The sequence below is a fragment of the Lissotriton vulgaris genome, chromosome 8, assembly GCF_964263255.1.
Source record: "Lissotriton vulgaris chromosome 8, aLisVul1.2, whole genome shotgun sequence".
Lineage (NCBI taxonomy): Eukaryota > Metazoa > Chordata > Amphibia > Caudata > Salamandridae > Lissotriton > Lissotriton vulgaris.
In genome coordinates, this window is record NC_141696.1 from 109326945 (window position 1) to 109350003 (window position 23059).

The 23059-nt window shown below is 47.8% G+C and overlaps 1 protein-coding gene across 2 annotated transcripts in view; it reads left to right on the plus strand.

Annotated features, from left to right (window-relative positions):
• The first annotated feature begins 17213 nt into the window (after positions 1 to 17213).
• LOC147693559 (folate receptor gamma-like) overlaps positions 17214 to 23059 on the plus strand; it is a 165829-nt gene continuing 159983 nt past the window's right edge. The window contains exon 1 of one of the 2 annotated variants that reach the window (XM_086933777.1): positions 17214 to 17892. In XM_086933777.1, the coding sequence (XP_086789903.1) occupies positions 17861 to 17892 (32 nt within the window). In that variant the 5' untranslated portion in view covers positions 17214 to 17860. The remainder of the gene's footprint in view (positions 17893 to 23059) is intronic. The other variant, XM_086933778.1, reaches the window with a different exon arrangement.

Genomic DNA, 23059 nt, shown 5'->3' on the forward strand with positions numbered 1-23059 from the left:
TGAGTGTCGTCCGCATATGATATTGCTTTGACCCCCCATTTAGCAATCAAGGTGAAAAGCGGGGCCAAATAGACATTGAACAGCAGAGGGCTGAGTGCCGACCCCTGTGGGACACCACACCAGAGGCCTTTAGGTCCAGAAGAGAAGGGGCCCAGGGCTACTTTCTGGGAGCGATCAGTGAGGTAGGAGTGTAGCCAGTTAAGTGCTTTGTCTCCAAGGCCAATGTCCTTAAGCTGAGTCAGCAGTCTGCTATGATCTACCGTATCAAAAGCAGCGGATAGATCCAAGAGCACCAGCATAGCTGATGCCCCTGAATCTAAAGACCACCTGATTGACTCGGCAACCTCAATGAGGGCCGTCTCGGTGCTAAAGCCGGCCCTAAAGCCAGACTGAGTTTCATGTAGGGCACCGCTTTCTTCAATAAAGCTGTTTAGCTGCCGTTGGATCAGTTTTTCGAGCATTTTGATTTGACTTATTAGATAAATGATATGTAGGATTAATCTCAATACCAAATATAACTAGTGTTGGATTGAGATTGAACGTAACTTTAAAAACACCCCCCAACGCCCTCCCAACATTTCCCCAAGAGGGTCTTAGAAAAATACAGTCAAAAAACATATGTATGTCGTCAGCCTCTACTAAACCGCATCTAGAACATTTAGAAACTGATGTTGATACAAATCTAGCAATTTTTTTGGGGGGTATAGTACAATCTATTTACCACAAAAAAAATGTTTTTTCTTTAAAGAAGCTGATTTAACATATTTATATAAATTATAAAGAGATGGATAAAACAAAATCAACAGAGACGTCTTCCAGCAATGAAGCACTCCATACCTTATAAGGAGGGGGGAAGAGCTACCTCCTCTGCCTCAACTACCACTCTATACCAAATCCCTACTTCCTTTTTTTGGGGGTTTACATTTTGGAGGATATTCTCGATTTCCCAATTTCCACCAATATGATCTCTCTCGGCTGTGAACCATGAACATAATTGCAAGTATTTAAAGCGAGAGAGAGAACCCCCTGTTTTAGCTTTTAACACTTCCCATGGATGGACTCCGTCCTGTGATATTAACTCGGACGATATCTCAATTCCTGCTCTCTTAATGGGGATGGCCAAAGTGTCGTCTAGGCAAGCAGGAAGTCCTGGGGAGTCCCAGATTGGGGCAAAATCGGAATAATATTTTATTCCCCACTTTTTTTTTAAAACTATGCCAAACCCTGAGAGCGGACCTCATTATTTTTAAACATACCTTTTTGAAAAATCTGGGAGCACCACATTTATACAAAAAACCGGTGTTGCCTCCCTCAAAAAGAACCATAGCATCCAAAATAAGTCCCCAGTTGGAGCTAGAGGGAGAGGAAAGTAAACAACGAATGTTTTTAAACAAAAAAACAAAAGAGTGTAAAGAGATGTCGGGGAGGGCGAGGCCACCATTAAGCAGCCTCCGTTTTAGCTTCTTCCAAGACAGCCTGGTATTTTTATTGGCCCATTTAAAGCTCCCTATCTTACTTTGAATGTTTCCCAGTAACTTTCCGGGGAAATCAAGTGGTATAGCCCCAAACAGGTATATTAACTTTGGCAGAATAACCATTTTAACCAAGTTTACTCTCCCGTAGATGGTAAGAGGGAGATTCTGCCATTTCGACAAAAGATGGTTGATTTCTTTAGAAATTTTCCTCAGATTAGTTGTGGGGATATCCTCAATATTATGGGTTATAATAATACCTAAATACCGAAACTCCCCACAATGTCTCCCAGCATAATCTTCAACTCCCCAGCACATACCTTCGGTTTTAGATGTATTAACCAAATATCCTGAAAGGAGACCAAACTCTTCCAAGGTGTTCTGTACCCTGGGAAACACCTCTACTGGGTTGCTGGTATAGACCAGCAGGTCATCTGTGTGAAGGGCTAACTTACATTTAAACTCAGATACCCAAAAGGGAGTGATCCTCTCATCGAGTCTCAAAGCCTGAGCCAAAGGTTCAATGTAGATATCGAACAATAAGGGCGAGATGGGGCAGCCCTGCCGTGTGCCCCTCTGTATACTAAAGCTTGGTGTCAGGAGACCATTAAGCAAGATGACAGCAGAGGCCCCTTCATAGCATTTAATTAGCACATTAATAAACGAAAGACCAAAGCCCATTATTTTTAAAGTCTCCAAGAGATAAATCCACCTTACACGGTCGAACGCCTTGGCAGCATCATAAGCGGTGACTGCCAAGGGGTCCGACCGTGTCACCCCTAGGTCAATACAACCTATTAGTTGTAGAGTCTGATCCTGAATATATCTTCAAGGCAGGAAACCTTTTTGGTCCTCATGGATCAATTGTGCAGCAACCCTAACCAGTCTCCCTGCCAATATGCTAGTAAAAATCTTATAATCTACATTTAGCAGGGAGATAGGCCTATATGAGTCTGGTCTAAGGGGATCTTTGCCGGGCTTTGAGATCAATATAATTATTGCTTCCTTCCATGACAGGGGGATTTTACCCTCAGGACTGAGGATATAGTTAAACAACTCTCCGAGTCTGGGCACATTAGCATCTTCCAAGATTTTGTATATCTATCCTGGAAGCGCATCTGACCCTGCTGCTTTATTATTTTTGATTTTTTTTTAAACAGCTTCTTATCTCCTCCTCAGAGAATGAAGATTCTAACAAATCTCGTCCTTACCTCGATAAGCTGGGTAGGGCTTTACTGTCCAACCAAGCTTGAATTGAGTCAATAGATGGAGCCCTGTCTTCTGTATATAGAGAGGAAAACCAAGACAGAAGACATCTCTGCAAGTCTTCCTGTTGGCAGGAGATAGTACCAATCTCATCTACCATTAGCTTATTTATATTATTTCTAGCTCTTTTGATCTTCCGAGCTAAGGTAGCCCCTGCCTTTTCCCCATACTCAAAATTTTCCATATTATAGACCGCCCACTGGGCTTGAAGTTTCTGATCCAACTTATCCCTGTATGTAAAACGAAGATCTTCCAAGTCTTTAAGGATTTGAGATAAATTATCCTGGGGGTAGTTGGTTCTAACCCTTTCCAAACTAGAAATCTCCTCCTCCAATCTTTTTAGCTCCGACTTATCTGCCCTATTTTTGGAGCTTATCCAACTGTGAAGTACCCCGCGAGTGTGGGCCTTGAATGCGTCCCAGACATATTCCAATGATGTTGAGCCCTGATTCTCAGCGAAGTATTCCACAGTCGAGGATCTAATAACTGTTATTAAATCTTCATTGGCCAGCATCGCCCTTTTCAATGTCCACCTAGGAACAACAGTAGATTTCGTCTTACAATAAAGGAAGGTTATAGGAGCGTGATCGGACAAAATGGCTGGAAAGATAGAAATATCTGCCAAACGGTCCAGGCATGAAAGGATATAGTCCAATCTAGAAGAATGGCCATATTTTTTACTAAAAAAAGTAAAAGCCGGATTACCCTCCTTTTTTATGCTCCATAGATCAACCAAACCGAGTTCATGCATCATGTTAATCAATGTGCGGCGCATACGTTGAGAAGTAACCGAACGACTGGCGTTAGACCTATCTTTGGAAGGATTAAGAAGGATATTAAAATCTCCTGCTATTATAATTGGCAGGGTGACTTCTGCCAATATGGTCTGTATTTTAAGTAAACAAGACGGATCATCGACATTTGGGCCATAGTAGGACACTAAAGATAGTTCCACCCCTCCAATCATTGCTTGTACCAATATCCACCTCCCAGATTGGTCAGATAACATGTTGTTAATGGAACAATCTAAATTAGATCTAAATAAAATTGCAACACCCTTGTTATGCACTGTTTGTTCAGAACAGTGAAAGCTCTCCACCCATTTATATCTTCTGAACACGACTTTTGCTTCCAAATAGCCTAAATGGGTCTCTTGTCAAAAATTAACTTGTGCAGAAGATTGTTCCAAATATTTCATTATTATCCTTTGTCTTCTAGGACAACGAAGGCCGTTGACATTCCATGACAAGAACTTTATTTCATTCAATGCCATTCTATGTCAGATTTCCTATCAGCTTTATATAGGGCAAAAGTAAATTTGACTGATTACTACGATGAAAGAAGGACTTTTTAAATTAATTTTCTCCCACTGCTGCCCCATCCGTGCTCCCCCAAACTCCCTCCCAGACTTCCACCCTGTCTCCCACCTGTGAACCCATTTATCCTTTACTCCCATGGGGAACCCTCCCATTCCTATGGGCAATGCCCTAAGACAGAGAGCTCCCACCCCCCAACATGTGAAAAAAAAGCTTAATTCATTTAATGTATTAAATTAAACTGCACCTATACACAGCTAATCTATTCTGAGACGAGAGAGAAAAAGGGGAGGTACTAAACATCATAACTTTAGCGGATAGACTTATTGGGGTCAGTTTTACTTCAACCTAACATTTACTGATACTTCCATCCCCACTGCTATTCTCTCCCCGGCTTTCCTCTCTGATCTTATCTATTAGGGAGTCGACTTCTTCAACTTGATGGAAGTTATACATGTGGTTGTTCCACATTATACGCAGCATTGCAGGAAATCTCACCTGGGTCTTAGCCCCCAAAGAGTCCAAGATCGTCATTCTCTTTCCCATCTCCCACTGCTTAGCAGCCGTAATGTAAGAAACATCAGAGCGAATTGAAAAAGAGAAAACAGTAGAGAAGGAGCTACATTTTAATTGACCCGCTTTCAGAGCGAGTGATAAGATCCTCTCCTTCACAGTATATGTTAGAAAATTCACAAGAATTTTCCTGGGGCGTTCTCTCCCATTTGAATATCCGCAAATAAGTCAACTCCTACTTCCTCTGAGTCTTTCAAAATAGTAGCCTTCAAAAGAGAGACAACAAAGTTTTTTTAAATCGGTCCCTTCTAAATCTTCAGGGACATTTAAGATTTTGAGATTGTTCTTCCTTGAGTGGTTCTCGAACCGCTCAATGTCATCTTTCAGTTCTTGATTTTGTTTAGCCAAGTTGCTCATTGAGGTGGAAGATTTATTGAGGGATTCCTTTATTTTTGATATTTCTGCCTCAAGAGCATCCGTTCTTTGGGAGACCTCTTCTACTTTCTGAGCAAGTACATCGCATGAGGCCTGAATAGCTGCCTGGTTGGCCTCTGAGGTAATAAATCTCCTATTGATGTCATCCCTCAGGCTTAGGATATCGGTCAACGTCCCCGGAGGACCATACATATCTGTGGAACTAGGAATAGAGCGAACAGACTGAATAGATGACGAAGATGTTAAAGAGGAAGAAGATTGACCAGATAACAAAAAAAGGGTCATGTTTCTGCGATTCCAATTGGGATCCACCCTCTTTCCCTTCTTTCATCGAAGTTGTTGAGAAATCAACATCGGCCAGATCAGATTGCAGGACCTCTAGTGCTGAAAAGCTATTTGATAGCTCTATTGAATGATGAACAGAAGCGATATGAGCCTGCACCGAAGGGCTTTTCACAGTGTTAGTGCTTGAGTAGTCAGAAATTTCACTGAGGGGTTGCGTGTTCAACTCACCCAAGTCCCGATTCATAACCATATCAAGATATAGTTACCGGGATCCGGGTTGTGGCTGAAACGGGAGCTGCTGCCATTTTCAATCATGGAGGCTTATCTCTGCCCTTTACGATGTTATCTGTATGGTTTTTCTGCCCCGAGACCGCCGAGCTGGTGGAGGTAACTTTGTAAAAAGATTTCAAAGAAGGTGTAATTTTAATTTTAGGGTTTCCTTTAGATTTTTTTTACGCCCTCTACACTTGCCCAGAGGGGTCCCCTCTGCAGAGTCACCTGTGCATGAACCTACAACCTGTCTAGAGGTCGCCTTGACTACCACTATAGGAGGAGAAGCAGTATTTGGATTTGTTATTAAAGCTAAGCTGCTTGGGGGCCTGCTGCGCAAAGTATACCGGCAAATCCCAGGCTCAGAGCTCAGCTCATAGAGAGATATTATTTTTTTTCCGAGCTTTCCTTGCTGACAGGTCTACTACCCACGCCCTTCTCCATACGGTGTAATAAATTAGGGTCAGATTTTTTTAGGGCGTAACATACGTATCTCCTAGAAGACGGAGGGGGGGTATGATATTTATGATGGTCTCCTTCCCCTGCTCATACAAACAACCTTCGGTTTTATAAATGCTGCATTCTACCTCTCCTTGTGGGGGTTTAATGTCCTGTAGGCCCTCTAAATCCTGTGACCATGACACCAGCCAAAAGATGTGAAAAAAAGGCGTTGGTGCTGTGCCCAAAGATAGAAGAGATTGATGAAGGAGGGTCCTCCGCCTCCACACTCCAGCAAAAGCGTGGCTGTAGGGGAGCTCCTGCACAGCGGTAGCCCCACTGGTCAACACCATCCGTGAGCTCCACCTCCAAATGCCCCAAAGTCACCTACACAACGAACACCTCAGATTAAATCAAACCTCAAAGCCCAAAACTCTGCAGTCTCCCCGTCAATCATGCCAGCCTCACTGGGAATTGCAGTAAGTGGGAGAAACAAATGGCTTGGATAACGGAGTCAGCAGGACCCCGGAGGCAACGCAGGCCGTCAGGCGGGCCCCACCCGCCACAGCACGGCTAACGAAGAATCCAAGAGTGGCTGCAGCGGCAGCGGCAACCGCTAAAGATCCAGCAAGCAGGACGCGAACACCCGCGTGCAACTTCTCCACAGCCTCACCTCAGCAGCACACAGACAAATCAATCGAGCAATCCGGCAAGACCCAGCAGAAACGATGACCCGAAGGGGTCAGCTCAGCCACTCGGTCCGGGAAGCCACAACAATCAGAGAGTCAATAGCGGGATCGGCGGTCCAGAGGCAGCCCCAGGCAGCAACCTGTAAGTAAAAACTCGCTCCGCCTCGCTCTTTTCCATTTTCGTTTGTTTCACGCATCATGTTACCACACTTTAGTAATAATGAAAAGATCAGCACAGAAGGTACTTAGCGTGTCATTTTATGTGCAAAAATCCAACTCCAGAGTCACATATCATCGGAGTACGGGAGCTCTCTGTCGTGGCCGTTAGCTTCCGGCCGCCATGTTCACCCAAGACCAGATATGATTCTCAAGACCAGATGTGATCTGAGGTGCTGACTGACAGGGGTGCCATATTTATACCCAGAATGCTCCCTCTGGGATGAAGCAGCCATTAGCCAATCGGCTACCAGGTTCCCTCCCGTATTATGACAACTTCCAGCTATGTGCCGCATCTTAGCTATCCCAAAGTGCACTATTCTGCCCACTCCGAAGATGGGTGGACTATTCGCCAGGTGTGGGAAGCTTGGTAGCCCACCCTAGAGGTGTAGCTACCTGTGGGCTACACGTCCACGGAAAAACTCATTTGGCCACTAGTTTCTCGTCTCTGTTCCTATAGCCAGCCTGTCTACCCTCTTGAGCATAGTTGCCATTCGGCCATCAAAGACAGCTTCTCCTTAGAAGCTCACCTTTTGGGCCAACACCCTGTGCGGATTCCTGCAAGTTGGAGTCATCCACACTCATCCCCAGGAAGACAGAAGGCTGCCTGGTGGCCAGCATCTGTGAATGGCCACCAGATTAACGGGGCAATTTTGCATCTCCTGAAAAGTGACATTAAATCCGACTTGGGTAGGGAACAACAAGGGCACCCAACAAGTCAGCACCGGACCTCGGGTAACATAGTTTATATCTAACAACAGTGGTCCTATGCAAAAGTAGGAGTGAAAATGCAATACAAATATAGACACAATGGAACTATATTGGTTGATGTGATTTGTCCAGCCGGACAGTGATCACAGAATTCTTTACTATAAACAAGATAGACAGGAAAAAATTCTCTTATATTCACAAAGAGTGAGACACAAGCCTGTGCCCTCACGCTTACAAATTGACAAAGTGAAAGAATGGGGAAGGAAGGAAAATATTTAGGCAGAAAGTGAGCGATTTCTGTAAAATGAAGAAATGACAGAAATTCAGTGACACCATTGATCGCATATCTCATTAAATATACATATTCATATATGGTGTGACAAAGGGTCGACGACGATTCGATTCCATAACCAAAATACAAGGAATCATCATCAGGACAAGAAGTATTGTGCCTAAAAACTGCTTTACACAATAGCCTAAGGAAAAGGAAAATGGAATAATTCAGTCAAAGGACAACAGAGCAGAACGTATCTTGTGACATCAAGTGAATCTAAGTGACTAAAAAGTTCTTAAGGAACAAATAAATGTGACACGCATGATCTCGAAGGTGAAGGATCTTTAAGAATAGCGTCGAGTGTCTAAACGTGAGTGTAAGCTTCTTAAGTGTGAAGAACCTGGTGCCCGTAGTGGCCTGAATAGGGAAGGGGAGGTGGAATGATGAAAAACGAGTGCAGGTGGTGTACACGAGGGTGAGGTCTAATTTAACCATATTGTGCACGCAGAGGTATTTCAAAAAAACGGCACAGGGGGCTGAAGTATACCTGTGTGGGTCAGGGAAGATTGCCCTGAAGGTCTGGTAGGGGGATGGCGCCAGTAACGCTGCTGGCCTGAAACACATCCAATCAACAGGTCCTTAAGAACTTTTTAGTCACTTAGATTCACTTGATGTCACAAGATACGTTCTGCTCTGTTGTCCTTTGACTGAATTATTCCATTTTCCTTTTCCTTAGGCTATTGTGTAAAGCAGTTTTTAGGCACAATACTTCTTGTCCTGATGATGATTCCTTGTATTTTGGTTATGGAATCGAATCGTCGTCGACCCTTTGTCACACCATATATGAATATGTATATTTAATGAGATATGCGATCAATGGTGTCACTGAATTTCTGTCATTTCTTCATTTTACAGAAATCGCTCACTTTCTGCCTAAATATTTTCCTTCCTTCCCCATTCTTTCACTTTGCCAATTTGTAAGCGTGAGGGCACAGGCTTGTGTCTCACTCTTTGTGAATATAAGAGAATTTTTTCCTGTCTATCTTGTTTATAGTAAAGAATTCTGTGATCACTGTCCGGCTGGACAAATCACATCAACCAATATAGTTTCATTGTGTCTATATTTTTATTGCATTTTCACTCCTACTTTTGCATAGGACCACTGTTGTTAGATATAAATTAAATCCGACTTGAGCATCAGGTAGTGTTTGATACCATGATTAATTTGATACCTTAGAGTACCAACTTAAGGAGTCCCGTTCAGAACTTAGCAAGGCTGAGATGCCAACCTGCATCTCTGTACTTGCTAATGGAGTTACTAGTCTTTCCACTGTAAAAATAATAACTTGGGGTTTTTGCTGCTGTAGGAGGGTGGATATCTGACTATGGTTGCCCCCATCTTTTTGCCTGGTGTTTGGCTGGTTTTTCGACTTAGTTGACCTGGGGCCCTGCTATTCAGAACCCCAGGCCCACTGCTCTCTCTGTAAAATGGATTCCATGTGCTATAGGTACATATCTAATTGGATACTGAGTCACCTTATCAGTCCCTGTACAGTGTACCTTAGGTGCCCAGGGCATAGGTGCACCCAGGGCCTACCAGGGGCTGCAGCATGTATTATGCCACCCCTGGCTGGCCATCCAAATCTGACACAACTGGCTGACCAATCAGCTGGGGCAAGGTGGTGTAAACACCCCTTGCTTTAGATATAGTATACCTATATCTAAACCTAAAATGGACACATATACTCCTATAAGTCACTCCTATGGCAGGCCTTAACAATCCTGGAGGCAGAGTGCTTGGAATTATGTGAGATAGTGCTCTGGCATGAGCTGAGCCTGTCTACAGCTTTCGAAACCAAGTCCTTTAGCTGTTTCCATGATAACGCTATACCATATACTCTTAAGTGCATTATAATCCTCGCGGTTATTGCTAACTTTGGCATAGCATTATCAAAACATGTCGAGTAAGGTGTCATATGAATTGGAATACTACCCCCTCGCCAATTCTGGCGACCGGGGTAGCATTCCACCCTTCTAGAGGAACACGACATGTACCTAACTGTGAACCCCGGTTAACGTTAACCCGAGCCTCAGCATCACAAAATGGATGTTGCCACCACAGACACAAGTCTGACCTCCTGCTGCTGGGAGGCCTGGACAAAGAGTTTCCTGCCTTGGGAGGTGCTAGCACCACCCCAGACAGGATTTTGTGTATTGGGTAGGACAGGGCTGAAAGGAATGAGACATGCCTGGGGCACACAAGGTGTCCCTGTGCATACACCGGTCTAAACCAGTTCCTGGGGCTCTCCAGCCCCAGCTCTGGCGCAAGACCGGACAAAGGATAGGGGGTGTTACCACCCCCCTTCCTGGTCCCACCCATAGGAGGGACCTAGTCGTAGTACAGCCCCCTTTACCAGGATAAAAGTAGGAGCTGGTCCCATTCCGAGTTAGATTAATCCTGAACTGAAACTCTACAAGAAACTCTGGACTTCGACTTTCTGAACAGAAGACTGAAGAAATCTCCCTTGTGGGCAAGGAGTGTCCACCCTGCACAAGCAGGCATCATCAGTGTCCAGCGGCTTCCCTTTGTCGTCTTCCCTCGAGGATCCAGACTTCAGAGCCCGACGAGACCCGGATTCCCAGACCTCTCCGACCTCTACCTACATCTGCAGCACAGCTGAGATCCGTGGGTGCGACGAGACACGCGGGACCGGCCATCTTGGAAGAAGCAGCACTTCGCTCCAGCACGACTTCTGAGGTAACCTCTTCCAAGTGCTTTGGGGACTGAGAAGCCCCGATCCCGAACAGCTCCTTCACCGAAGACCAGCCCTCCAGCATCCACGAGATCTGCATGGGGCCCTTCTGCCTGTTTGCTGCTCGACGCGTTGTCTGGTCACTTGCCGGCTGGCTAGTGACCTCCTAGACGATGAACCTTGAAATCCAACCTGCTGGTCTGATTGCTCCAGACTGGTCCTTGCTTCCCTGCGAAGGAGAAGCACCCCGGACGCTCCTGGTCCACTCCAGACGCCGTTTCCACTCACCGCGTGGGTTGCCTTTGCCAAGGCCTGTTGACTCCAAATCCGGATCCGACACCGCCGACAACGAGAGCCTGCGTGGGACAGCTCGTGCCTCCATCCTGGTCATCGAAGACACCACCTGGTCCACGTGGCTGCAGAGACAAGCGTCCACTCTTCACCTGATCGCGACGACGACATCTGGTTCCACTCCTGGTTCCACTCCAGTCACTGGCTAGTGACTGAACATTGTCCCCTCTGCTTTCAGGTTCTCTTCTTCACCGATCCACCCTTGGATCGCACCGGACATCTTCCTCCTGGTCGCCTGCAGCATCTTTTCTTTCAGGCTCCATAGACTTCAACGCCGGAACCCGACACGACTTCACACCTATGCACCCGCAGCCTGTGGGTGATGTAACAAGAGCATTTCGGTGCTCAAGGGTAGCTTGACTCTCCTAGTGTCCAGTTCCACAGTCGTTTTAGTCCTACATAGTCAGGATTGTCCGTACTCACCTTTTACTTGAATTGTACTGTCCATAGACACTGTTACGCATCTCGCGTGTGAGTTCACACTCTGCACACGCGTTCCGTGGGCCTCCTATGACCTCTAAACAGCTCCATTCCTTCGATCGACTTTCACATTCCACTTACTTAGTATATGGTTTGTTGTGCCTCTAGGTCAACATTGTAATTGTGCAACGTAAACGTATTTTTCCTAAGAGTCTTGTCATGTGCTTAGCCCTCTGATCTCATAAAGAGTTCAGAGGTGTTTGTTAGTTAATAAATATCTTGTTTATTTTCATAACTACCTGTGTGGTGTCCTTTCATTTGGTATTCAAGGGGTTATATGTGGTAAAACAGCTGGCTTCACATGCCAAAAGAGTTTAGCCTAAGACTGCTTTGTCCATGCTACCATTAGGATAGCTGGTCTATAAGGTTGACTTACAACCAATCACCAATCACCATAAGGGTTGTTTGGACTGATACAAGGTGACCACTAGAACTAGTGAGCATCATATATCAGGCCAACTTCTCACAGCTGCTAGGACAATGTAAAATAGATGTTCTACTTAATGAAATGTAGCATCCTGCCTCGTGGGCCTTCCTTAAGTATGCCTTATATATTTCATTAAGGGAGATTTAGGTTTTGTCGTGTGTTTAAATGGTAAACTGGAACTAACAGTTTTAATACTACTCTTCCAGTCTGCAGTGACAGACTGAGGGTGCTTTGACACACACAGGGTGGCACAATCAGTGCTGCAGCCCTGGGTGAACACTCTGCCTTACATGCCCTGGGTACCTTTGGAACCATATACTAGGGACTTATAAGTAAGGTAACTTATTACAATTGGGGGCAGCCAATTGAATCTATACTTTGTAGAGAGTTAGAACGCTGGCACGGATGTCTGGTTAGCAGGCCTCGGTGCACCCTCAGAGTTGAAAAACCAGCAGCATCAGTCCAATACTTTGGAGGTGATATTGTAAAAATAGGCATTTCCTTACAGCCCAGTTATGTGTTTTTATTAGATTTCTGGGATTGTCGTCCTGATTTTATACTGAATTAAATAAGGACTACAAGTCCCAGAATGCTCCGGACAAAAACATGCCTGTCCTAACTAGTCACACATGGGCCTTGGATACTTGGCAGCTATGAATGTGGTACTTTAATTCAAGTGGTTCAACTTAGAGCACCAAGACTGCATCTCCACCAAGGTATGTTTGTTAAAAGAAATCAATTGATGGTAAAGAGTGTCCTTGTAGCATGAAGCTATTTTGTAACTCGACCGACATTAATATGTGGTAGATGTCCAGTAGCTACAGACCACACGCAACACCCGAACCAGTCCTGACTATTTAGTCACCAGCACCTTGTATTCTTGGACTTGTAGTTTCTTCTCTCTCCCAAACTCAAATGCATCCTACTAAACTGCAGATCGGCCCAGAGACACTCCTCCGACATCGCGGATCTTGTCACAAATAGGGAGCTAGACCTAGCCTTTCTAACGGAAACGTGGCTCACTGAAGCCTCTACCCCGATTATGGACATACTAGTCCCCCCCAATTACCACATCATTAGGCTGGACAGGTCTCCTGGCAAGACGGGCGGGGGAATTGCATGCATTGTTAAGAGCAACCTCTCCGTTACTCAAGTCACCTCACCTTCCCTCTCCTCCTGTGAACTCCTCTGCCTAGACATCATCAGTGAGGGCAAACAAGTATGTACTCTACATCTCATTTATCACCCGCCTGGTGACAATCTCATATTCTCCCAACAAGTCATGGACCTGATCACTTCCAACGCCGGTCGGCAGACCACTCAAGTCTATCTGGGTGACTTCAATCTCCGCTGGAACGATCAGAAAGACACTTCAGTGAATAGTCTAAAAACTTTCCTCAATGCGCTTGACCTCACCCAATTATGTGATAAACCAACACACGACAAAGGAGCGATACTCGATCTCATCATTGCCAAAGAGAACGCTATTCAATTGGAAGCGATTCTACCCTGCGATTGGTCAGATCACCACATTATCACCTTCTTTATCAACGAAAAAGTTAAACCTAACCCTATTCAACCAATAAATTCCAAAACATGGAAAAGGGATTTGAAGAATCTTAACCCCTCCACCATACCTCCCCACATCGGCAACCTCCTCCTTCCCCCTTCAGGGGCCTCAGATGTTCAATCACTGACTGACCACTACCTTGACTCTATGAATACAATAGTCAATGAAGTCGCCCCTCTGCAACTGAAGAGAGTCTCCACCAAAATCTCTAACCCCTGGTATGATGACAGTCTCAATGACGAAAGGCGTAATATGCGAATGGCAGAGCGCACCTGGAGATCGGACCCTTCAGCACTGCATCTCAAAAAGCTCAAGAACAAGAGAAATGCCTACTTTAGGAAAATAAAGCGCACAAAGTCGGACTTCTTCAGCCGCCAGTTGGACCAAGCGAAGAATAGGCCAAGAAAACTGTTCGAGCTAATTAAGACCCAAACAAAGGCACAACCCACACAATCAAATAACACAACAAATGACACTCCACACTGTGAAGCCTTCTCTGCTTTCTTTAAACATAAGACTGACAACATAAGAAATGACCTCATCATGGATGTAAATCGATACTCCAACTACACCGGAATGGCTGACACTCAACCTAAAAACAATGCATCCTGGCAGTACTTCGACACCTACTCGGAAGAAGCTATACACAAACTGCTCTGCACTCTGAAGCCCTCTAATCACCTCACAGACCCTCTACCTGCTAATGCTGTAAAAGACTTTATCCCCTTGCTCCTCCCTCTCTGGACCAAGATCATTAACAGCTCTTTGCAACAAGGGCACATTCCAGACTCCCTTAAGGTGGGGCAAGTCACGCCTATACTCAAGAAACCTACAGCTGATCCGTCTGACCTAAACAATTATCGGCCCATCACCAATATCCCCACCCTGGCCAAACTGTTGGAGAAATGTGTCCAACTCCAACTAACAAAACACATTGACCATTTTGACCTCCTCAACCCTCATCAATCAGGTTTCAGAGCGAAACATAGCACGGAAACAGCTATGACACACATAATTGATGACGCCCTCCAAATTCTGGATCGTAATGAGTCCTGCCTCCTCATCCTTCTTGATCTCTCGTCAGCATTTGACACGGTCAAACATGAGAACTTGTTGGGGCTACTAAGTACTAGGATGGGGCTATCGGGAACTGTTCTCAAATGGTTTTCGTCTTTCCTTCACAACCGGTCTCAGAGGTTCAAGATTGACAATGTACTATCTACACCTGTGCCTGCAGATCTAGGGGTTCCACAAGGATCCACCCTCTCTCCTACACTGTTCAACCTCGTTATGGAACCCCTCGCCACCTTGCTTCAAGCATCCAATGTTCAATTCCATATGTACGCTGATGACACACAACTCTACCTAAAGTTACAGTCCCCGGAAGATATCAAACAGCTGAATTCCACGCTTATTAACACCCAATCCTGGCTGGCCAATAATCACCTCAAACTGAATGCTCTAAAAACTGAGTTCCTACTCATCTCACCTCCGGCGAAAATCTCCACCACCCAAACCTGGCTCAACAACCTAACAGCACTCAATGTCCAACCTACCATCGTGGACTCGGCGAAATCCCTAGGCATCACACTCGATGCCAAGCACGACATGCAGCAGCACGTCAGCAAAGCCACAAAAGCAGCTAATTTCCAAATTAACACGCTGAGGAAAATTAAGCCCTTCCTCCCGGCCAAAGACTTCCAAACTGCTGTACAAGCTCTAGTCATCCCTCGAATAGACTACGGAATTGCGACCCTCAGCGGTCTCCCACTATCCACAACAGCACCCTTAAGAGCCTCCCTGAACGCTGCCGCGAGACTCATTACTGGCTCTAGAAAGCACTCGCACATATCCCCAGACCTAAAGTCTCTAAAATGGCTGCCTTTTGAAGCCAGAATACAGCTAAAAATTGCAACTATGACACACGCGGCCGTGCACCACAAGGCACCCAACTACCTCGCTCAAAAGCTGTCTATATCAGGAGGTTCGAGATCCAATAGGAGTACTAAAAATCTACTCTTGAAACCTCGTAGATTTCGGAAAGCGAAAACTTACAAACGCTCCTTCTCTGGAATGGCACCCAGGATCTGGAATGCGCTCCCTCCTGAAACAAGGCTAATCACCTCCACTGCACTCTTCAAGAAAGAGGTGAAAACAATGCTTTTGGCCAAGATCTCCTGATCGCTACAGATGTTGGGTCAGAGACTCTGCATTGCTTGTACCGCTGCTCTGCCTTTCCCCTGGCACTATACTTGACTTGTTGGGGGCACTATTACGCTACTCTCTTACTACCGACCAAGATATGATACACGTTGGTTTACTGATCCACCTGTACGCCAGAGTAGTCGGACCAATGACCTGTGCTGCTCTATACTACTCCCTTACCTTATCATATATGGATTGGTTTTATGTTTGTTTTTATCATCCATGTTATTACCATGTTACTTACCATGTTATTACCATGTTATTATCATGTTATTACCATGTTACCATGTTATTTACCTGATCATATATGGATTGGTTTTATGTTTGTTTTTATTATCCATGTTATTACCATGTCACTGACTATTATACTGTTCCCATTATCTCTGTTTACTCCTTTTGCCCCCCCCTGTCTTTGTGAAGCGCTCTGATATCTGTAAGGATCCTGTTCGCGCTATATAAAACTTTGAATAAATAAATAAAATAAATGTATTCATTTGAAAAACCAAAATATAGATACTTTGTGTAATTAATGTGTAAATGGTTAATTTCTCATTTGAAACAAGTTACATTTGAAAAACTGAGAAAAATCTGTTTAGAAATTGAATATTAGACTTTTAAATTAGCAATTTACAAGTGTCATTTACTATCTAGAATTAAAAAAACATAGGCATTTCACAACACATGTGAGCATACAGCGTGCTATTTATTGAAAAGTTAGTCTGACATTTGTTTAAATAAATTTCTAGGCGGGCACAAATGAGAACCCCTACAAGGTGTTGTTGGAATCCAGTGAGTGTAGTGGCTACTGTGGAACTCTGTGAGCACTGTGGTTCTTAACAGTTTGACCTCTGTGGACCCCTATTGCATCATTCCTGGAATCTGGGGACGCCACTGCGTCATTATTGGACACAGGTGACCCCTGGCCTAAACGATTTCTATGATTTGAACCTCAAAACAACACAAAAATAAGTACACACCATACAAATGTTCATATATTGAAATACTTAGTTTAATTCATAATCAAATATAGAGAGGGGTTTTACTTTTTCAAGCTTGCTTCTTTATTTCTAAAGACTTTACTATATTTAATGTATTCATTGTAATATTATTTATTTTTGTAAAAGAGTTGCAGACCCCCTGAGGGGCCCTCAGACCACAGGCTAAGTCAGAACCACTGACAACCTGAAGTCTTTGGTAAACTTTAGGCAGGGTTGGCGCTGCCTTTCACCCTTCTGGTGTTGATAAATTAGCACGATTTTAGTCCAGATAACCGCTACGCGCTACATGAATATACACAAAAGGGGGGGGGGGGGGGGGCTTGTGAATAAGCCCCTTGGTATTTGCGGCAGCAATCCTGAACTACTACTTAACGTCATCTCATTCGGCCATCCTTGCTTGACCTGCACAGGAGTTTTAGTTAAAAGACGTGTGTGTGCGCTGCGTCTCGAAGTCTCACTTTTATCTGCTGTAACTATGGGCTTAAATCTCCCAGCATTCCGAGCGAGGTCGACGTTAAAGGAAGTGGTGGCGTGGGGCCCTGTTGGCATTTTAAGCCAATTAAACTCACAGGTTCTCGCTGAATTGTGGTGCTCAATGTTTTTTATTAACGTTTTTCAATATGGACAATAGCATATGATGTGATCTGCATTTGGATAGCACGTGTTACAGCTCAGGTAGCTTGGCGCATTCTAAAATATTATGTTATGCACTACAAGTCCCAGAATCCATCGGTAGAAACCGGACTGGATCAGATACTCGTCCATGAAGCAGTTAGACTCTCGGAAGGGTTTGGTCTCCGCCACAATGTGCTGTTGTGCTCGGGAGAGTACAGTGCCGATGCAGCTGTTTATCCCCCTCCGGGTGCGGAATGCGCCTCCAAGGTGACTGTCACAGCTGGAAGGCGCTGCCTTGCGGGAGGGGGAGGGGAGACGCAAGGTAATTAGATGTGAAAGTGGCGGCGAGGCCGGAGCAGCTGACTGACTTACCAAAGTTCACGGGGCCGGCTCCCTTGTTCGTGACCTTTGAGACCCAGGACTGCTTATTCCCGGGGAATCTTCGTCCTATCCGGGCTGTCCTGTCTTGATAAGGCTCCGGGCGGCTGTTTCCACACAGACACCAGCTCTCCCTCCCTCTGGACACCTTTTCACCGGCAGCACTGGTGTCCTCCGGGGGCGACTGCACGCTCCGGTATGTTTGGGCCTTCTGGAACTCCGGCAGCACGGTGGGTTTTGCTGTTAATGCACGCGTTGACGCGGATGCCTGCGTTTTATTATTGTAACGGTTCCAGCAGGGTTTGCGGGGGGTTGGCCCTTCCGGGTCTGACTTGGTACGGGTCCCCATAGACTCTATATTCTCAACCTTAAATTTGCAAGCAATAACACTCATCGACGTCATCCTTTAGGTAATTCACGTCAGCGAATCGTTCCTCATTGGTATGTCACCTGTTTTACTTAATCGTGATACCCTAATAGTATTTCCTGTTTCCGGATGTGTTTTATAGTTTTTTTTCACTTAACACAGGACTCTTGTATAGTGCTGGCTGTGAACTGAGTCCCCTCAAGTTGTCTTGGGGAGTTCAGGTTGTAGGAGCGTGTGTTCGACTGAGGGCTCTGAAGGTGGAGAGTGTCTCATCTTGCATCTGAGCGAGTCACAAGGTGTTCACACTACATGCAGACCGTACCTTCCAAGTTTTCTCTTCTTCATCGGCCTCCAAAACTTATAAATCTGTTTACGGTGTTCCTCGGGGCTTCATTTTGAGCCCCCTGCTTTTTAACTTATATGTTAGACCATTGGCTACCATTGCGGAGCAAGCTCGGCTCACCATTTATTCATATGCCGATGATACCCAGATCATCTACTCTTTCGACGGGACACCGTTCCTCCCCATCCTCTCTCAGCACAGGGCTTAATAACATTGCCGCGTGGATGCATGAAAACAAACTAAAACTGAACGGGGGGAAAACTGAGCTCCTCTGGTTTGGCCATAATACTATCTAAGGGGGGGCCTCACCATTGGCCGACGCAAATGGACACCCTCCCCACTCCTTCTAGAACAGCACGAAATCTTGGCATCATTTTTGATGACCAGTTATCCATGAAGCAACAGGTGGTCAAGACTTCCTCTACCTGCATCACTATCATTAAATGGCTGAGAAAGATAATCTGGATGCTTCCTCAGGAGACACTGAAAACCGTAGTCCAGGCATTAATCACCTCTAGACTGGATTACGGCAGCATTCTTCTCCTGGGGGCCTGCAAGGAGGTGACTCGCAAACTACAGACAGTCCAGAACATGGCGGTCCGGCTTCTCTGTAAGCTCCCCAATAAATTCTCTACTTCTATTTTGCTACGTAGCCTGCATTGGCTCCGTATTGAAAACCGCACTAAATTTAAGGCCCTCTGCTTTATGCACAGAATTAATGCAGGTCGGGCCCCACTCTACCTTAGCACTTTAGTTCACCAGTATTGTCCACCCCGCACTCTTCGTTCATCTAACCAGCATAGGTTCCAGGTTCCTAGGGTCAAAAGAGCCAGAATGGGTGGTCGCTCCTTCTCGGTTCTGGCCCCCTCCCTCTGGAACTCTCTCCCCTTGTCTTTGCGCATTGAACCTTGTTATGTCAAGTTCCGCAGAGAGGTTAAAACTTGGTTATTCAACCAATAACCACTTTTCCGTACTTTTGTCAGGCGGTACACTCCCTTCATTTGGTTCCTAGCGCCGGGAAACCTCCGGGTAGCTGTGCGCTCTATAAACTTAAATATAATAATAATAATTCTCATCCAATCGTAGGCCTCTCTTCAGAGCGATACTCTCATGCCTGAATTAGATTTACCATTGTATGTGCAAGTGCGTGAAGGGGGTATGCACAGTTGTGACAGTGCAAGAGAAAATACTGTCTGCAGGTGAGGCGAGCGTCTGCGTGGTTGTGTCTAAGAGACTGCGTAGGTGTGTGTATGAGAAAGCATAGTAAATGGGTTAGTGGAACAAGGAGCAACATGCAGAAGGTCAGAAAAGACCAGATGCTTTTTTTTTCTCCCCCTCCCACTTGTTCTCCAGGTTGTTCCCCTCCCCAACCGTTCTCTAGGTTGCTCCCCTCTCTCCTCCTACCCATTCTCTAGGTTGCTCCCCTCTCTCCTTCCCATTCTCTGGGTTGCTCCTCTCTCTCCTCCTACCCGTTCTCTTGGTTGCTCCTCTCCTCCTACCCGTTCTCTGGGTAGCTCACCCTCTCCTTCCCGTTCTCTGGGTTGCGCACCCCTCTCCTTCCCAATTCTCTGGGTAGCTCACCCTCTCCTTCCCGTTCTCTGGGTTGCGCACCCCTCACCTTCCCAATTCTCTGGGTTGCTCACCCCTCACCTTCCCAATTCTCTGGGTTGCTCACCCCGCTCCTTCCCAATTCTCTGGGTTGCTCACCCCTCTCCTTCCCAATTCTTTGGGTTGCTCACCCCTCTCCTACCCGTTCTCTGGGTTGCTCACCCCTCTCCTACCCGTTCTCTGGGTTGCTCACCCTGTCTCCTACCCGTTCTCTGGGTTGCTCACCCCTCTCCTACCCGCTCTGTGGGTTGCTCACCCCTATCCTTCCCAATTCTCTGGGCTGCTCCCCTCTCTCCTACCCGTTCTCTGGGCTGCTCCCCTCTCTCCTACCCGTTCTCTGGGTTGCTCCCCTCTCGGCTACCCGTTCTCTGGGTTGCTCCCCTCTCGGCTACCCGTTCACTGGATTGCTCACCCTGTCTCCTACCCATTCTCTGGGTTGCTCCCCTCTCTGCTACCCGTTCTCTGGGTTTCTCACCCCGTCTCCTACCCGTTCTCTGGCTTGCTCACTCCATCTCCTACCCGTTCTCTGGGTTGCTCACCCTCTTTTTCCCGTTCTCTGGGTTGCTCACCCCTCTCCTATTCGCTCTCTGGGTTGCTCACCCCTTCCTTCCCAATTCTCTGGGTTGCTCCCCTCTCTCCTACCCGTTCTCTGGGTTGCTCCCCTCCCGTTCTCTGGGTTGCTCCCCTCTCTGCTACCCGTTCTCTTGGTTGCTCCCCTCTCTGCTACCCGTTCTCTTGGCTGCTCCCTTCTCTCCTACCCGTTCTCTGGGTTTCTCACCCCGTCTCCTACCCTTTCTCTGGGTTGCTCACCCCCTCTCCTACCCGTTCTCTGGGCTGCTCACCCCCTCTCCTACCCGTTCTCTGGGCTGCTCACCCCCCTCTCCTACCCGTTCTCTGGGCTGCTCACCCCCCTCTCCTACCCGTTCTCTGGGCTGCTCACCCCCCTCTCCTACCCGTTCTCTGGGCTGCTCACCCCCCTCTCCTACCCGTTCTCTAGGCTGCTCACCCCCTCTCCTACCCGTTCTCTGGGCTGCTCACCCCCTCTCCTACCCGTTCTCTGGGCTGCTCACCCCCTCTCCTACCCGTTCACTAGGCTGCTCACCCACTCTCCTACCCGTTCACTAGGCTGCTCACCCACTCTCCTACCCGTTCTCTGGGCTGCTCACCCACTCTCCTACCCGTTCTCTGGGCTGCTCATCCCCTCTCCTACCCGTTCTCTGGGCTGCTCACCCCCTCTCCTACCCGTTCTCTGGGCTGCTCACCCCCTCTCCTACCCATTCTCTGGGCTGCTCACCCCCTCTCCTTCCCGTCCTCTGGGCTGCTCACCCCCCTCTCCTATTGATTCTCTGGGCTGCTCGCCCCCCTCCCTGCTACCCGATCTCTGGGTTGCTCCCCTCCCTGCTACCCGATCTCTGGGTTGCTCCCCTCCCTGCTACCCGTTCTCTGGGTTGCTCCCCTCCCTGCTACCCGTTCTCTGGGTTGCTCCCCTCCCTGCTATCCGTTCTCTGGGTTGCTCCCCTCCCTGCTACCCGTTCTCTGGATTACTCCCCCCATCTCCTACCCGTTCTCTGGGCTGCTCACCCCCTCTCCTACCCGTTCTCTGGGCTGCTCACCCCCTCTCCTACCCGTTCTCTGGGCTGCTCACCCCCTCTCCTTCCCGTCCTCTGGGCTGCTCATCCCTCTCCTTCCCGTCCTCTGGGCTGCTCATCCCTCTCCTTCCCGTTCTCTGGGCTGCTCACCCCCTCTCCTTCCCGTTCTCTGGGCTGCTCACCCCCTCTCCGACCCGTTCTCTGGGCTGCTCACCCCCTCTCCGACCCGTTCTCTGGGCTGCTCACCCCCTCTCCGACCCGTTCTCTGGGCTGCTCACCCCCTCTCCGACCCGTTCTCTGGGCTGCTCACCCCCTCTCCGACCCGTTCTCTGGGCTGCTCACCCCCTCTCCGACCCGTTCTCTGGGCTGCTCACCCCCTCTCCGACCCGTTCTCTGGGCTGCTCACCCCCTCTCCGACCCGTTCTCTGGGCTGCTCACCCCCTCTCCGACCAGTTCTCTGGGCTGCTCACCCCCTCTCCTACCAGTTCTCTGGGCTGCTCACCCCCTCTCCTACCCATTCTCTGGGTTGCTCACCCCTCTCCGCTACCTGTTCTCTGGGCTGCTTCCCGTTCTCTGGGTTGCTCCCCTCTCTGCTACCCGATCTCTGGGTTGCTCCCCTGCCTGCTACCCGTTCTGTGGGTTACTCACCCCGTCTCCTACCCGTTTTCTGGGTTGCTCATCTCCTCTCCTACCCGTTCTCTGGGCTGCTCACCCCCTCTCCTACCCGTTCTCTGGGCTGCTCACCCCCTCTCCTACCCGTTCTCTGGGCTGCTCACCCCCTCTCCTACCCGTTCTCTGGGCTGCTCACCCCCTCTCCTACCCGTTCTCTGGGCTGCTCACCCCCTCTCCTACCCGTTCTCTGGGCTGCTCACCCCCTCTCCTACCCGTTCTCTGGGCTGCTCACCCCCTCTCCTACCCGTTCTCTGGGCTGCTCACCCACTCTCCTACCCGTTCTCTGGGCTGCTCACCCCCTCTCCTACCCGTTCTCTGGGCTGCTCACCCCCTCTCCTACCCGTTCTCGGGGCTGCTCACCCCCTCTCCTACCCGTTCTCTGGGCTGCTCATCCCTCTCCTACCCGTTCTCTGGGCTGCTCATCCCTCTCCTACCCGTTCTCTGGGCTGCTCACCCCCTCTTCTACCCGTTCTCTGGGCTGCTCACCCCTTCTCCTACCCGTTCTCTGGGCTGCTCACGCTGGGCTGCTCACCCCCTCTCCTACCCGTTCTCTGGGCTGCTCACCCCTCTCCTACCCGTTCTCTGGGCTGCTCACCCCTCTCCTACCCGTTCTCTGGGCTGCTCACCCCTCTCCTACCCGTTCTCTGGGCTGCTCACCCCTCTTCTACCCGTTCTCTGGGTTGCTCACCCCTCTCCGCTACTCGTTCTCTGGGTTGCTCACCCCTCTCCACTACTCGTTCTCTGGGCTGCTCACCCCCCTTTCCTACCTATTCTCTGGGCTGCTCACCCCCCTCTCCTACCCATTCTCTGGGCTGCTC